Genomic DNA, 15,475 nt, shown 5'->3' with positions numbered 1-15,475 from the left:
CAGTGCAAATGGACTGTAAATATAGAGAATCTTCAATATGAATAATAGTCTTAGTCTATGGTGTTTCTAGGTGGAGAAAAACTGTGGGCCAGAAAGGAAAAAATGTTGTGATTTCTCCTTATATAGATAAATGGGGAGGTGGTCTTGTTGTGTCACAATGTAAAGCAATATTTGAAGGAAGGTAATCTATTTTCATTCTTTAAGTGCCTTGAAGAACGGAAAACATTTCAATCAATTAATATTCGTTGCTTTATTGTACTTACCATTATTGACCCGGAATAATCCTGAACATTATCTTTTAAGAGCTAGTGGCCTGCACTGTGCCGATGATATTGTAGATGTAGTTGAGTGCATCGATTACCCATACCAATATTTCAACAGCAAGTTTTTGCAGAGATACCCATACTGCAAAAAAACACCGGACAGGTTTGTGTGTTATGTCTACAGCTCTGCAAAGAGAAAGATACTTTGTCTATAACGCGAATGGTTTTCCTCACTTAACGAGGTTCGCTCCTGAGCTTTTGAGCAGATTTATATCTTAACCTATATTTCAAAAATTCTGCATAAAGTTTTAATTCTTACAATAAATTTGGATTCTACTATGCCAATTAAACTATATTCAGTTAAAACTCCATGACTAAATTCCATTCCAAAAGCTTTAAGTGAGGAACTATATTTTGTGGCGGAATGTTTTTTAGAAGAAAATTATCATTTCTTCTCTTTCTAAGTATTCAAAGTATGTTAAGTTTGGATTCCTATTTTTCTATGCAGCCTGCACACAGAGTTATTTTGTACAGTGAAATGTTTTATACTGGTCCTAAATTATATATCAAATAAACTGTCATGAATTCTATCATCATATTTCATAAATATAGTAAATATATTGTGAAAATCAAGAAAAAAATATCTCCCTATTTTAAGCTTAAAATTAGCACTATTTTAGTAATATCAAAAAATTAACATCACATACCCTCACTTTTTATTTTATTTTCTGAATATATAAGATACTTTTAACCATTCTTCTTAAATTCAGTAAAATGTCATTACTTTTAAATTATTTTTTTGCTTGTTAGATGTTTAATGCCAGAAAAATGGAAATTTTTAGTGCAAAAAGGTCAAATAATTGAACATGCGGAGTAATTTGAAAATTTTTTCATAGTCACAAATTTTAATGTGTCTATTCAAGATGAATTAAGGCTGTGTTTGTTCCCATAATTTATTTGAATAAAAAATATTGGAGGAAAAATTTTAAAAATTGATTTATGTGTAAGACGTATTTACAGTGCAAAAAGGTCAAACTAAATGCTCTGTAGCGCCAAAAAGAGCGCATTGACCCCTATTTTTTGTTTTGATTTTTAATTAAGCTATGTGTCTAAATTCTAAAAATATACTTGATAAAAAATTCTCATTACTTTTGATGGCAGGATCCAACCTCCTTAACTGACTTTGCGTATATACGCATGATCAAAATGTCCCTTAAACATCTGCGCATGTTTTAGGATATACAAAATGTGATACGAAGATTTCGCCTTCACCAAGATACAATATTATTCAATAAAACGTTAGCCATAAGAACCAAGATTTATATAACTTTATGTACACCAGTATTGCAAATTCAAAACTTTTTTTACAGTACACCGTGGCTGTTTTTCGAGGGAATTAAAAGGTCATGGTCAGGTTAAAGAGAGAAAATTGCAGTACATTCTTAATATAAAAACCCACTTGCTAAAATACATAAATAAGACAAAACATTATAATCTGCCTTGGGTAAGCATAATGTTTTTGGTAAAAAAAAATAATGAGGTTAAGGTCAAGAAGAATGTGAATTATTACAAATAGTGAAATATTTAAATCCAGGTAGGCTATTGACAAATAGGTTGAGTTAAATGGATTTCAACAACATTGTTAGTCAGCATTTTTTAATTCTATGGTCATTATAATCTAGTTTGCAAGTACATCCTATCACTGGGTCGAATTTTGACTGACATATTTCATACCAATTACTAGGCCATTGTTTTTTAAACAAAGTTTGACTGTGGATTATTCTGTCTAGCTGGCAGGGGATGTTTATTCATCCTAGGCATCTAATACGACCTCTGGAATTTCCAGGGGTCTGTATTTTTCTGTCCTGCTCACATATTTGTATTATTAGCTCTCTGAGCCGAAGGGTCAAAGAACTAAATGCTATGTTCATTCATACAGTCGCCCGCGTGGTGCAGTGTCCGTTCCAGAGTCGCGAAGTAAGGATTTAATCCTTACGTCGCGGGTTCGAATCCCACTGTGGGACGTGGAGACCGGTCCTTCTGATGAGACCGTATAAACCGAGGTCCCGTGTCGCAGAAGATGCTGGCACGAAAAAGATCCCTCACTGCTCAATGTCCCTAAGTGCCGAGTATAGGTCAAAATTTGCAGCTCTCCACCGGCAGGTGGCGTCTCCATATGAGTGAAAAATTCTCGAGAGGGACGTTAAACAACACACAAACAAAAAAACAAACATTTGTGCGATGCGTCAACTTTAGGAATATGGGTCATATTTCAAGAACTCCTTGGGAAATTTTTGTCAAATTTGTCACAGAGTATCCTTGGCCCAAGAGCTTTCATTTTTACAAAAATAGGGATGTTGCTCTTAATAAGGGGAGATAATTAGGGAAATAAAGACAAAAATAGTGGTTGCTAAAAAATCTTCTTCTCAAGAACTAAAGGGCAGATTATCACCAAACTTAAGCATAAGGATGAGAATATGTTGTAGATTAACATTTGTTCAAGGCATTATCCTGGGACAAAGGGTAAGGTCTCAAGGTCACCTCAAAATGGACCTAAAATTATGTTTTGTTAAAACTTTGATACTTTGCCCATTATAAGGACTTAGATCATCAAATCTTGTCAGTTAATGCATTTTAGAACCTCATGTCATGTTGAATCAAAAGTAGATCACGCCAATCTACTTTAGTGTTCATTTTCAAACTGATGTTGATGCATATCTTGGACACTTTGAAGCCTATCATCATCAAAAAGATTTAATGTATCCCTTTTATGAAAGCGGGGAACAATAAAATTAACAACTTTTACCGAGTACCTGGGTACTAGGTCGGAAAATCGTCCGAGTAACCGATGATCAAATATTGACTGATATGACATTTTATATATATATATATGTATATATATATATATATATTATACCTCTGTGAATTTTTTCTATTTAAAATATGACGAATAAACATGCTATTTTTTTTCCAAACAGCCCCTACCGTGGAATAGTTTTTGTGCTATTTGCCCCTGGTGAAATAGTCATTAAACTATTCACCGGCAGCATTCTGTGTCCCTCGCGTTTTATCTCGGAACTCTTCTGGTTTTATCCAGATTGTGACGTAACACAAGTAAAGACTGCTTCGGTATAATAAAACACCTATTTACTGGCTATTCGGACAATAGCAAGTTTATCGTCCCCCTCGACAGCAACTATTTCCATCGGCTGCGCCTCGGGAAATAGTTGCTGTCTTGGGGAACGATAAACTTGCTATTGTCCTCATAGCCAGTAAATAGGTGTATATTATATATATATATATATATATATATATATATATATATATATATATATATATATATATATATATATATTAGGGATGGCAATCGAATACAGAATTGCCAATCTGTTAACCGCAAGACGTTCCGACCGATTAATCGGTTAATCGTATCAAAAATTTTCGACATATTTCTTCATTGTAAGCTCTATTAAAAAAGTTTCATATAGTAAATAAATATTATCAGTATTTTTATAATTTATCAGATATATACATTATTTCATTATACATTATTTTGATTTTAATAAGCAAAAAAAAAAAAAAAAAAAAAAAAAAAAAAAAAAAAAAAAAAAAAAAGAGAAAGAGAAAGAGAGAGAGATAGAGATAGAAGGAAACCAATGGGATATGCCTGAAGTATCAGTTACATTAAGAGATGTCGTGCAAATTAATTCTGCATTGTCACCATTATCAAAACTAAGTCTGAACTATCGCTTAATTTACAATGTTTGTTTAATAATGCAATTTGATAGGTAACTGCAAAGGATCTATAAAAGAGGTAAGGTACACATTATTATGATTATAATCAGTTCGCAGTACTCAACGATCATTTAATTTAAATCATTAAAGAAACAAAGGACAGGTTGGGTAACGACATGGTGTTTACACAACAATTAACGTCTGATCTCGAAAACTGACTAATTACCGCCATGGTGTCCATGGAGCCTTAATAATCCCCGAATCAGCTTCAATAGAAAGGTGAAAATGCTAACATTTCAGATATTTTTATTTGTATCTTTTTACTTGAATTTTTTATGAAATTGTGTTCAGATATACACATATATTAATTTTTTCCGACTAACCGATTACAGATTTTCTAACCGATTACCATCGTTCCGACCGAGTAACCGGTTAACCGATTACAAATTGCCATCCCTAATATATATATATATATATATATATATATATATATATATATATATATATATATATATATATATATATATGAATATGTAAGACTCAAAAGTCCGATGATGACGCCAAAGTCAGATGGTCTCGCCAAACCCCGATGGTCTGCGCCAAACCCCAATGGTTTGATGTCGGTACGAACGCCAAAGTCCGATGGTCACGCCATAGTCCGAAGGCTCGTTTCCTATGAGACGCGCTGCGCTAATGTGCGATGGTGTGGAGAAACAACCAATGTTTATGACGTCACAATAATCCGACGTCAATCCTTGACGCCGTTGTCCTGCATTCAAAAGCCATCAGTTCAGTATTCGTCCTCGCATTCAATTTTACTGATTTTGCTTATTGCTTGCACCCACAGAGATATTAGGGTTAGTCCTCGCACACCACTCGACTGATTAGGGTTAGTCCTTGCTTCGCACCATCCCGAGAGATTGAGGGTTTGTCCTAGCACACTAGTCGAGTGATTAGGGTTAGTCTCGCACCCACCCAAGATATCTAGGTTATAGTTGTTTCACACTTTTCGAGCGATTACGGTTAGTTTCACACCTATCCGAGAGATTAGGGTTAGTTTTCGCATAATGATATTTATTTATACTTATTTAAGCCCTTTTCATGGCGCGGCATTGCAGTTTGGCGCAGTAGTACTATGACGTCACAAACGTCAATTGTTTTTCCTCACCATCGGACTTTGGCTTGTCAAACCATCGGGGTTTGGCGCAGACCATCGGACTTTGGAGTACCATCACTTTGGAGTCCTACATATATATATTAGGGATGGCAATTTCTAACCAGTTACTACTCGGTCGGAACGATGTTGGTCGGTTAGAAAATCTGTAATCGATTAGTAGAAAAAAAAATATAATACATGTAAAATTGAAGGCACTATGTTCTAAAATTCATTTTAAAAAAAGAAATACCTACCTAAACGTTTAACTTAGCGTTTTCATATATTTATTTAGGCTGATTGGGAGGTAATTATGGCTCTCTAGGTTAAAATTGCGGGGTAATTGGTCAGTCTGAGATATGTTAATTACTGTTAAAATATCATGTCGTCAACCCGACTGCACTCTTTAAGGATAATAATCACCGTTGTGCACCGTGAATTGGTGTGTATTTTTTGCAGTTACATGTATCTATCAAATTAAATTATGATACAAACATTGTAATTAGAGTGATACCTTTTGACGTAGTTTTGATTATGGTGACAATGAAGAATGAACTTGTGTGACATCTGCTCTGGAAAATTATCCACGATATCTCAGGCATGTTTCATGGTTTTCTGAATTTTTTCTTGTCTATCGAAAAAAACAAACATGCGCGTAGTTTTCTGATCAAGACTAAAGACAAATAGAATGATTTTGACCTCTTACATCTTTTAAGACTTCTTGTACATAGGAATAGAGCTACTTGAAAAAAGTCAAGAAAATAAACATTGTGTAGTTTGATACGTTTAACAGGTTAATCAGTCGGAACGTTTTGCGGTTAACCGATTAGCAATAAAAATTATTCTGTATTCGATTGCCATCCCAATATATATATATATATATATATATATATATATATATATATATATATATATATATATATATATATATATATATATATATATATATATATATTAGTTTGACTGGGGACTTTAGTGGAAAGGAATCTTTTATTTTTAATTTTGAAAATGCATTATTTAGCATTATACTATATTTTACGACACTAGACCAGAAAGTATTTTTTAGTTCGGAAAAGTAACATTTTTCCTTTGGTAATATTGGCATCATGTTTTCCCTTCATCTTTTTATTCATCTTCCCCTTTATTATCATTGAGAAATAAATTAGAAACTTAAAAGTACCCTTCACTGTTTACATTTTCAGGTGCATGGTGATAGATACCAGTGGGTTCCTTGTGATATATACCAGCTTCGAAAGTGCTGAGGAATTTACAAGAAAACATTTAGGAGAAAAAGTAAGTTTCATTGATGTGGTATTCTGTGAAGATTATAAGCAACCTTTTGTTTGTTTGTTGTTTAACGTCCCTCTCGAGAATTTTCACTCACATGGAGATACCACCACTTGCCGGTGGAGGGCTGCAAATTTAGACCTATACTTGGCACTTATGGCCATTGAGCAGTGAGTATTCTTTTTCTTGCCAGCACCTACTGCGGTAAGGGACCTCGGTTTATACTGTCTCATCCGAAGGACCGGTCTCTTCGTCCCACAATGGGATTCGACGTAAGGATCAACTCCTTACACCGCGACTCTAGAGCAAACGCTCTAACCACTGCGCCATCCGGTTGACTAGCAACCTTTTTATGCGAGTAAAAAACTTAATGATGAAATTAAAACGTTAACTTTTACATAGACCGAGTACTAATTGTTTCTTTTTTCTGTAAAGGAAAAACATATAATGGAGGATCTGCTTAAGGACGGAAATATTGTGAAAAAAAGCTGTTTGAATATAGAAAATAAAAAGCAGATGTTTTCTTTTCGGGCAAGTACATGTATACCAAAAGACACACATTTGAAATGCAATTGTTGGCTATTTTGTTGACTCTTCTTAGCTGAGAGTGTAATATATATAATTTAGAAGCTTAAATTTAATAATAATTTAAAGTCTGTCTATTCAGGTTTCCCTGTCGGATACAGCTCGCCCAGTTAACAAACTGTCAACAAAGGGGTATATGATTGCTCCCGTTCTCAACAGTAATGTGTATATCATCATTAAGAAAGAGGAAGACGGCAGCTCTGAAAAGACGACTTGTTGTCAGGTCTGTACAAAGAAATTAAAAATCATGAATAATTAATTTCATTATATGTATTCTTTTTAGATAAAAAGAAAATCTAAAACAAGTTTCATAAACTTAAGGAACAACATGTTACGGAATTGGAAGGGATGTTAATTTGTTAATCTGATAATTAATCATTCCTGAATTTGTTCATTTCTCATAATGTTAGGCCCAACAGTATTGTTCTAAACTGTAATGACATGACCCCCCAAAGCTCACATTTGTTTGTAGGACACAATGTTCGTATTTGTTCATAACTTTACTCGAACTCAAAATAATCTAAGTACATGTATTATATTTTTTAATTTATTAGAATTCAGAAAAATCGCCTTTAGTTCAAACCTGTAGTAGTGCAAGCGAATCACACTGTTGTCTGTGTCATACGGTCGTTCCTTATGATACCTGTGAGGATAAAACTACATCGGGGTAAGTAATCAGCGGAAAGTTGAAGCCACCAGAAACTTATATTTATTAAAAATGAAATTTTGATTTATTTAATTTCTTGGAAAAATGATTTTTTTCATAACAGGGATGAATACAACATCTGTAGTGTCGGGTTACCAGATTCAAACGTCAAAGTTCAGAAAGAATCAGATAAGACAAAAGAGCTCGAACTGTGCTTTGATGTTAACTGTAATGCTCGAAACGAGTCGTAAGTATTCAAATGTATCTTAGTGTCCGTAATGGGTTCCTCAAATAATCTTCCCTTGGGCTAGGATGGGACCAAAAAAGATCGAATGTTTAAATAGACATATTAATGGAAAAATCAGCAAATTATTCTCGTCAATGCAAGAACAGACCTCCGTTAGTTATACTGATGTTCAAGCACCTTCGTTCAACGTAGACTTGAGTTTGTTCAAATCAGCAAGATTTTGGCAACAATAAAGGGTCTAAATTTTATTGTAATTAGGGATGTCAAATCGGTACATTGAAAATGAATGAATGTAATTGCTATATCCATTTAACCTTTTAAAAGTCTTCAAATACATTTTCTATCATTTGTGAATGATTTAAAAACATTTGAAAATATTCACGAAAAATCTTCCTTGTAAAAATGTGAATTTTCTCTTTTGTCACTTTCATATTGGTAATACCGCAAATTAACTATATTCCACAGTGACTTTTTAGTACATGTAAAACATAAAGTCCCAAAAATCATGTGTCAATAATGATTTTAGCTCGACTTTGCCACAAGAATATGCAGTAGGATTTCAAAATCGTCAAAAATTAGCATTTTTCTAACTTTGATACCCATTGCCATGCTACCAATTACGAAGTTTGGAGGAAATATCTAATAATGTGTGTCACACCCCTTTTCTAAAGTTGCAAATCCTTACAGAGAACGACTCTTAACTTTTATGTAACACAATTTAATATATGACTAGGCATATGAAATAAATGGAATCGGTTCATCTTCGCATTTTAAAAAAAATCTTATTAATTTCAAATTCTCTCTCTCTCTCTCTCTCTATATATATATATATACACTAGACAAAATTGCTAAATAAATTAATATTTTTCTTGTTTATGGTGTTTCTAAATATATAATTATGTTACTTTGATAAAAAATGAGGCATTTAAATGCCTTAACTGATAAATAACGACAATGATTACTGAAGCGTAACCATTTCATAGAAAAAATTAAAATCGTGTCCATACTTTTTTGGTGGAATAAATTTCTATTTTTTTTCTTTGTGGAAGTGTTTTTTATGTTCGTACTAATTAAAAACTCGGGATAAACGTTACACAATATGCGGCGTTTGACCCTAGAAGAGCGTGCTAAGACAGTGAGTATGGTGTCTGCCGGGGGTTCCTTTGGAGAAATTTGTGAAAAATTAAAACAGTTGAATGGTTATTCATTTATCTAATGAAAAATTGTTGCAAATGAATCAACAATCATAAAAATGCTCACTATAGACAGCGACGACATTGAGTAAGCACCACACAATAATTTCAAGATTGTTCCACAAAATTGGGGCAACCGGAAGTTGGGTGGATTTAGAAAGGACACCAAGGCACTGGATGACTATTAAGCGATATGATAGTCAATCAGGGTATATTATTTGATTTTTAAGCTGGAGACTATTTCCTGTCGCAACCTCATGGATCACAATTGGTATAATCACCAACTTCATATCTTGGCAAAAACGGTGGGCGGTGCACGTCGGGAAATTGGTTTTCGGGCAAGGAGGACCTTTAAGAGTCTTATCATGACACGAAAACATTTCTCAATCCAACAGTTTTGAAAAAGATGGCATATATTATATACTAGTACCGATCAGGCAAATGATCAATTCACATATAAGAATAACAAGTGGTGCGTTGGCAATTTTGTCTAATATATATATATATATATATATATATATATATATATATATATATATATATATATGTGGATTCCTCATAGTTTCTCTTTATCATTTTAAACTTGTCCATCCTACATGTATGGTCATTTATATTCTGTCGTGATGCACAAAAGCACAATAAGGGACTAGAATAGCGAAAAGAATTCGACTTCTGGATAACTTTTATGTTGTTTCATATATTGTTTCATACATAGTTGCCTTTGCCTTCTGTTTAGTTGTACCTTTACTGTAAACAGCGTTAATTGGATAGTGGGGATTTGTCATTAAACTATGTCCTCTTTCTAAACCATGCTAGATGAGACATTAAACATTTTATTATGACTGTTTATCAAACCAGTTGAGAAGAAATTCAATTTCTATGTTAGCTTTATCCTTAAAAACAGAAGGTTTGGTTGCAATGTATTAACATAAGTTGATTATACTGATTAAAAATCTTTCTATTTTTAAACGTAGAAATTGTAAAGGGGTGACAGGATGCAGCTGGTGTACTGAGGACGAAAACGACAAAGACTTTCTGCCATGCTGCAATGTCTTTGAAACTTGTCCATTTGGAAAAGTTCAACCTGAGAAACGTAAGGAACCATTATACTTTTGTCAGAAATATTGAATATTTTTATATCGTTCTGTTATTATTCATCTAATCAAAGTAAACATATAAATTGAAGACCAAACTTTCATATACTAGTATCACAGTTTATTCCTGTAGATTGAACGGAGCGGGTTTTTTTAAATACGGAAATTAAGAAAAATATATAAATTATTTGTGTAGTTGGTGTTATTTAATGTTTTATAAAGAAGTCAGAAAATTGTAGAGGTATTTTGGTACGGCGCAGGGATAGACATTAACTTTCAGACTTACTTGCCCTTCGGGCAAGTTATCTCAAACTTTGACTTGTCCGAATGCAAAACTTGGTTGCAAAAATAAGGAAAGAACTTCAGAATAAATTTCTATTACTGTAAATGTTATGTCAAAAAAAAAAAAAAAAAGACCAAATGCACTACTGTCAATTTGGCAAGGTAAGGTACCTGAAAAAATTTCCATGATGCGTTTGTACATAAATGTATACCACTGTCCTTGTAAATTTAGCCTGTTAACACACACTACAATATATAGCAATAACGGAACGTTATTGCTATATATCGTAGTGTGTGTTAACAAAATTCATATTTTTAAACTTATTTTCGGTAGAATTCTTTTGTGAATCGTGATTTTCTGAGATAACTGTGAAACAACGCTGAAGGAAGATAGTTGCTACGTAACATACATCGATCTTTACCTTAACGTGTTACTCTGTACTTATATTCTGTGAGTGAATAAATAATCTAATATTCAAATTTCCAGAGATGTTAGACGAACAGCATATTTACTAGGGGAAAAAACGGAATAACGAACCGGATTTTCAAATGAAAGGCATAATCCAGAAATGCTGACAAGGAATTCCGAATGCAAAAACAATGTCAGTCAGGTACCTGGCGGAAATCAAGTCTTCAATTTGTTGGTTGTTTTTTTTAATATAAATTAATGTAAACTAAATAAATAGGCCTATGTACATTTCTATGAGAAAAATTCACTTGCCCGATCGGACAAGTACGTCGTAAGATTCACTTGCCCGAACTGAGAATTTACTTGTCCCGGGCAATCGGACAACCGTTAATGTCGATCCCTGGACTACGTGCGTATATAAAAGTAGTTGCTTCATTTAGAAAAAAGTTAAAATATTGTATAAAATCGTTCAAAACATAACAAAATATACACCATCGATTTATTTTTGTATACAAATGTACTGTCATCGTAAGATTGACGTTTATAGAAAATGTACAATGTTTCATATTCGTCATATCAATTTATTCAGATTTACTAATGAACAATGGATATTGAAAAAAAATAATGCATTTTACATAAAAATTGTTTAGAGTTAAACAAGCCTAAAAAAGACATTAAATGTTATATGAAAAAATAAAACATGATCTGAAACTTTTTGCGGCAGTTTTTGAAGGATAGGATACTGTAAAAGTAATGTTTCTTTAAGTGAATGTCGTTTTTCAATAATTTCAAGTAATCTCTCCTCTATTATCCCAGTCAGAAGTCTATTCATCAGTCACCATAGCGGCTGTAGTTATTGGGATATTAGTAGATTTTTCCATAGCTGCATTTTTCTTAGTTCTAATTCATCGATGTTATCAACAAAGAGAGAGAGAAAATGGGGAAATTGCAGATGATGTATACGATATATCGTTTGAAAATTCTGTGCATTGGTCACCTTAGAGGTTGTTTTTTCTTTGTTGTTTTGATGTCTTTATCTCTGAAAAATGTGTATATTTTCAGAAACACACTGTTCCGCAACTTTGTATGAGAAACATTTCAGCTCGACAGATTCAAATGAAGTAGGGACTGTAACAGGAATTGTAATAGGAGTTATTTTCTTGATTGCTGTACTATCAGTAATAATTGTTATTATCTATCGAAAACGAAGGAAAGACAAGGAAGATCCATATTATCTGGATCCAACTCTCGACCCCTGTCAATATAATCCTGCGTTTTCTACCGTGGTCGACCATAGAGAAGACGATGGGTCGTGCACATCTAACCATTACAAAGACATTCATTCTGCTGAGAAGGAAAATTGCCGGGCACCTGTGCGTGTCAACAGTTTGAACAACGAGGTGTGATTTGTGCATATACAAATGTGTGGAATTTTTTATAAATATATCTGTAAATATCTCTTACTTCGCATTGATATGAATACTTAATTCGGTATAGAAATAGCAAATAGATATTTTATGTTAGTAACTAAATAATTTTGACTTTCATAAAAAAGTCCTAAAGCACCATTTTAATTCTCACAATATGGCTTTATCTTGATTGCTGATTTACTTTGTCTACAGTGAATGCTATATAGTTTACCGGAACTGAATATTATTTCAATCAGCTGTTATTTTTATTCTTGTAGATCTTGGTTTAATGTTTAAAATATATATATTAAATGTGGATTGAACTCTAGAAGACAAAAATGGCTGTATAATTTTCTTTTTTTTAAGTTGTTTATTCATTGATATTTTTTTTTTATTAAGACGATGGTCAGAGCAACTTTCCAATGTTACTCTTGATATTTTGAATCGCGGGAGGCTTTAATAGGTTGTGGCCACTGGGGCTCGGTTTCAGGATAATGCATTTATCTTATTTATGTGTGTCTGAATACGATGACTAAGATTTAAACCGAAAAGTTCCTGACAGATTTTAAAACATCATACATGTATTTCTAAGAACTTGAAAAAAGTGATCAGTATATTCAGACAGAATGAAGAACATCCAATACACTTCATACATACATCCATCATCATGACACTGAGTGGTTTTGGCCGTTTGAGGATAATTAAATTTATATACATCCTCCAGATCGTTAACTTTGAAAGTAGTAAATGTGTGTTGGTGCGTGTGTTTAATATTTTACTATTTTGAAAGTACAGGTACATTTGTATGTTTATTTTCTTCAAAGAGGGATGTGTAAGTATATCCCAACATCTTGAAAGAACATTTGCAAATTGATAATCATCCCCCTTCAATGTTTCACTGTACATGTATATGTACCCACTGTTAATCATTGTAATGGATTTGTAACAAATAATTTTGCAGCTTGGTATTTATCATACAACTTCATATGCTGTTAGATTTACTACAAAATAATGTATAGTCGTAATAATAACAAGGCGAAGTATACAAATCATTATCCTTGTAAAATAAATGTATGTTATTTAAGTATATATTTTAATGACTGTGTTTGAATAATTAATTACCGAGGTTGTAAATTTTATGCATGTTTACTTTGGTCTATAAATACTCAACGTTTCGTTATTTAGCTCAAGTTAGGCTCAACCAGATTTTGATTGGACTTTCTCTGTTGTCCGCGCTGTTTTCTGTAGAACCTCTTTACAGCAATCAACCAAATTTGACCAAAGAAAAAAAAAACAGTAAGAAAGAAAAAAAAAAGAGAAAAACTCAATATTTCATTTAAAGGCACGTAAGCGTCTTCTATGTTATGGAAATAATTTTAAAAGAATATATCTTGGATAGTCGTTTTAAACAAATGTGGATTATCTTCAGGTAAGAAATGACATAAAAGGATTCCTGTAAACGGATTTCCGGGCTCCATAGATACACATTTGTTTAAATTATGGTCCCCGACGCCACAATAAGGACTCAACTTTCACAGTGAATATAATATAGAGACAAAAACATCATTGATAAAAACTACAAGAAAGTACTAGGTGAAAACTTATCATAGGATGCAATAGAGAAAAATGTTCAAAGTACATATCCTCGAAAAGAGAAATTCGTACAATTTGAGAGCACCATCATGACATACGATGTAGGTAAGACAATGTCACAACAAAGTCGACATCATGAGCAATCAATAAAAAAGATGGTTCCAATAGAACTTAATCATTTTATTCAGGGATAAAAGGGGGAATTTTTATTATGGTTGTGTGGTGACAAGGCCTTGTGCTTGGAAGGTCAATAGTTGGAGTCAGACAGGAAACATTAAATTTGGTATTCATAGATACTTTTATTATATATGCTGTGCATTACTGAGAGAAAGGATGTTTGAACACGGTTTTAAACCCTGGATCATATTAAATGTAAGAGCATTTGTTAGTGATATAATAAATAACAATATTATCTAATCATAGGTAGTATATTATTTACCAGTAGTGTGGATTTATCTCATTCCAATAATGCTTGCTGTTGAGTCAGAATAGTTGTCAAGTGTATGTGCAACGAAACTCGGGTTAGCAATGTATGCATAGCCCATCTTCTACCTGGTCACTAATATGGAATAACATACAATTCATTTGCCGATCTGAATGCATATACGGAATCTATATACATATGTATGTGTTAATATTTATATTTTAAAAACGTTCGTATTTGTTACCAGTTAATCAATTCATTTCCATTAAGTTTTGCTCTTTAAGTGCAGTTATTAGTCCCCAACCAGTGAAACCGGAGGGGACTAGAGGTTTTCTCCCCGTATGTCCGTCTCTCTGTCTGTCTGTCAGTCTGTTTTTTGTAGAAATTATGGTCTTGGCGTTATTTTTCTCCATGTAGATTGTAGAAAAATGACCCTGTGTCATTTTTTGTACCAAAAACCTCATGGTTTTGGTCTTGTAGGCAAATAAATAGGGGTTAAATCACGCATCCGTATGATATGAAGTGTTCATTTCTAAAAGCTTTGAAGTTTAAATGACAAAATTAAAAGGTTATACTATACTTACATGTAACATTAATAATACAAGATGTTTTATCCCCATTAAAGGAAAACCCAACAAGGCTATAATGATGTTCTATGACTATTAGAGCAAGAATACGTACATTCTTTGATTTTTTTTATTACATTTAATAAAATAAGTTTCCACAGTTGTAAATATTTTTAAAAAAAAATCAAGAATTTTCTTAGGTGGGGTAAGAAAAAGAAACATATATATATATATATATATATATATATATATATATATATATATATATATATATATATATATATATATATATATATGTATGTATAGCTTCCATAATTGTAATCCTCTTTGATTTTCCTGGGAAAATAATGTGCAACAAATAAAAATACAGTCTTCTTTTTTTCTTCTTCAGAAGTTATATGAAAGGTTAACTTTTTGGAACCCTACCCAAACAAATTTACGTGAAGAAAAATGGAAGATTGACAAGAAAATTCGATCTCGTAAATATCTTTGATTTTCTATGAATAAAGTCTCAAATTTCTTCTCATAAAAATTTAGGGAAGTGAAGATTAAATTTGTGAAAAAAAATAACACACAGAACTAATATAAA

At 32.6% G+C, this 15,475-nt stretch overlaps 1 protein-coding gene across 1 annotated transcript in view; it reads left to right on the top strand.

The window, feature by feature from the left end:
- The window catches only part of LOC133188722 (uncharacterized), a 65,469-nt gene extending 53,169 nt beyond the window's left edge, over window positions 1–12,300 (top strand). The window contains exons 39-45 of the mRNA XM_061324218.1: window positions 71–181; window positions 6,354–6,444; window positions 7,106–7,246; window positions 7,578–7,690; window positions 7,794–7,916; window positions 10,084–10,202; window positions 11,957–12,300. Coding sequence (XP_061180202.1) covers window positions 71–181; window positions 6,354–6,444; window positions 7,106–7,246; window positions 7,578–7,690; window positions 7,794–7,916; window positions 10,084–10,202; window positions 11,957–12,300 — 1,042 coding nt within the window. The remainder of the gene's footprint in view (window positions 1–70; window positions 182–6,353; window positions 6,445–7,105; window positions 7,247–7,577; window positions 7,691–7,793; window positions 7,917–10,083; window positions 10,203–11,956) is intronic.
- The last annotated feature ends 3,175 nt before the right edge of the window (window positions 12,301–15,475 follow it).

This window comes from Saccostrea echinata, unplaced genomic scaffold (assembly GCF_033153115.1).
Source record: "Saccostrea echinata isolate AGI-Se365-2 ecotype Australia unplaced genomic scaffold, CSIRO_AGI_Sech_v1 ptg000016l, whole genome shotgun sequence".
In the NCBI taxonomy this organism is placed as follows: domain Eukaryota; kingdom Metazoa; phylum Mollusca; class Bivalvia; order Ostreida; family Ostreidae; genus Saccostrea; species Saccostrea echinata.
Note: the sequence above shows the minus strand (reverse complement) of the source record. Positions and strands in the feature narration are given on the sequence as shown.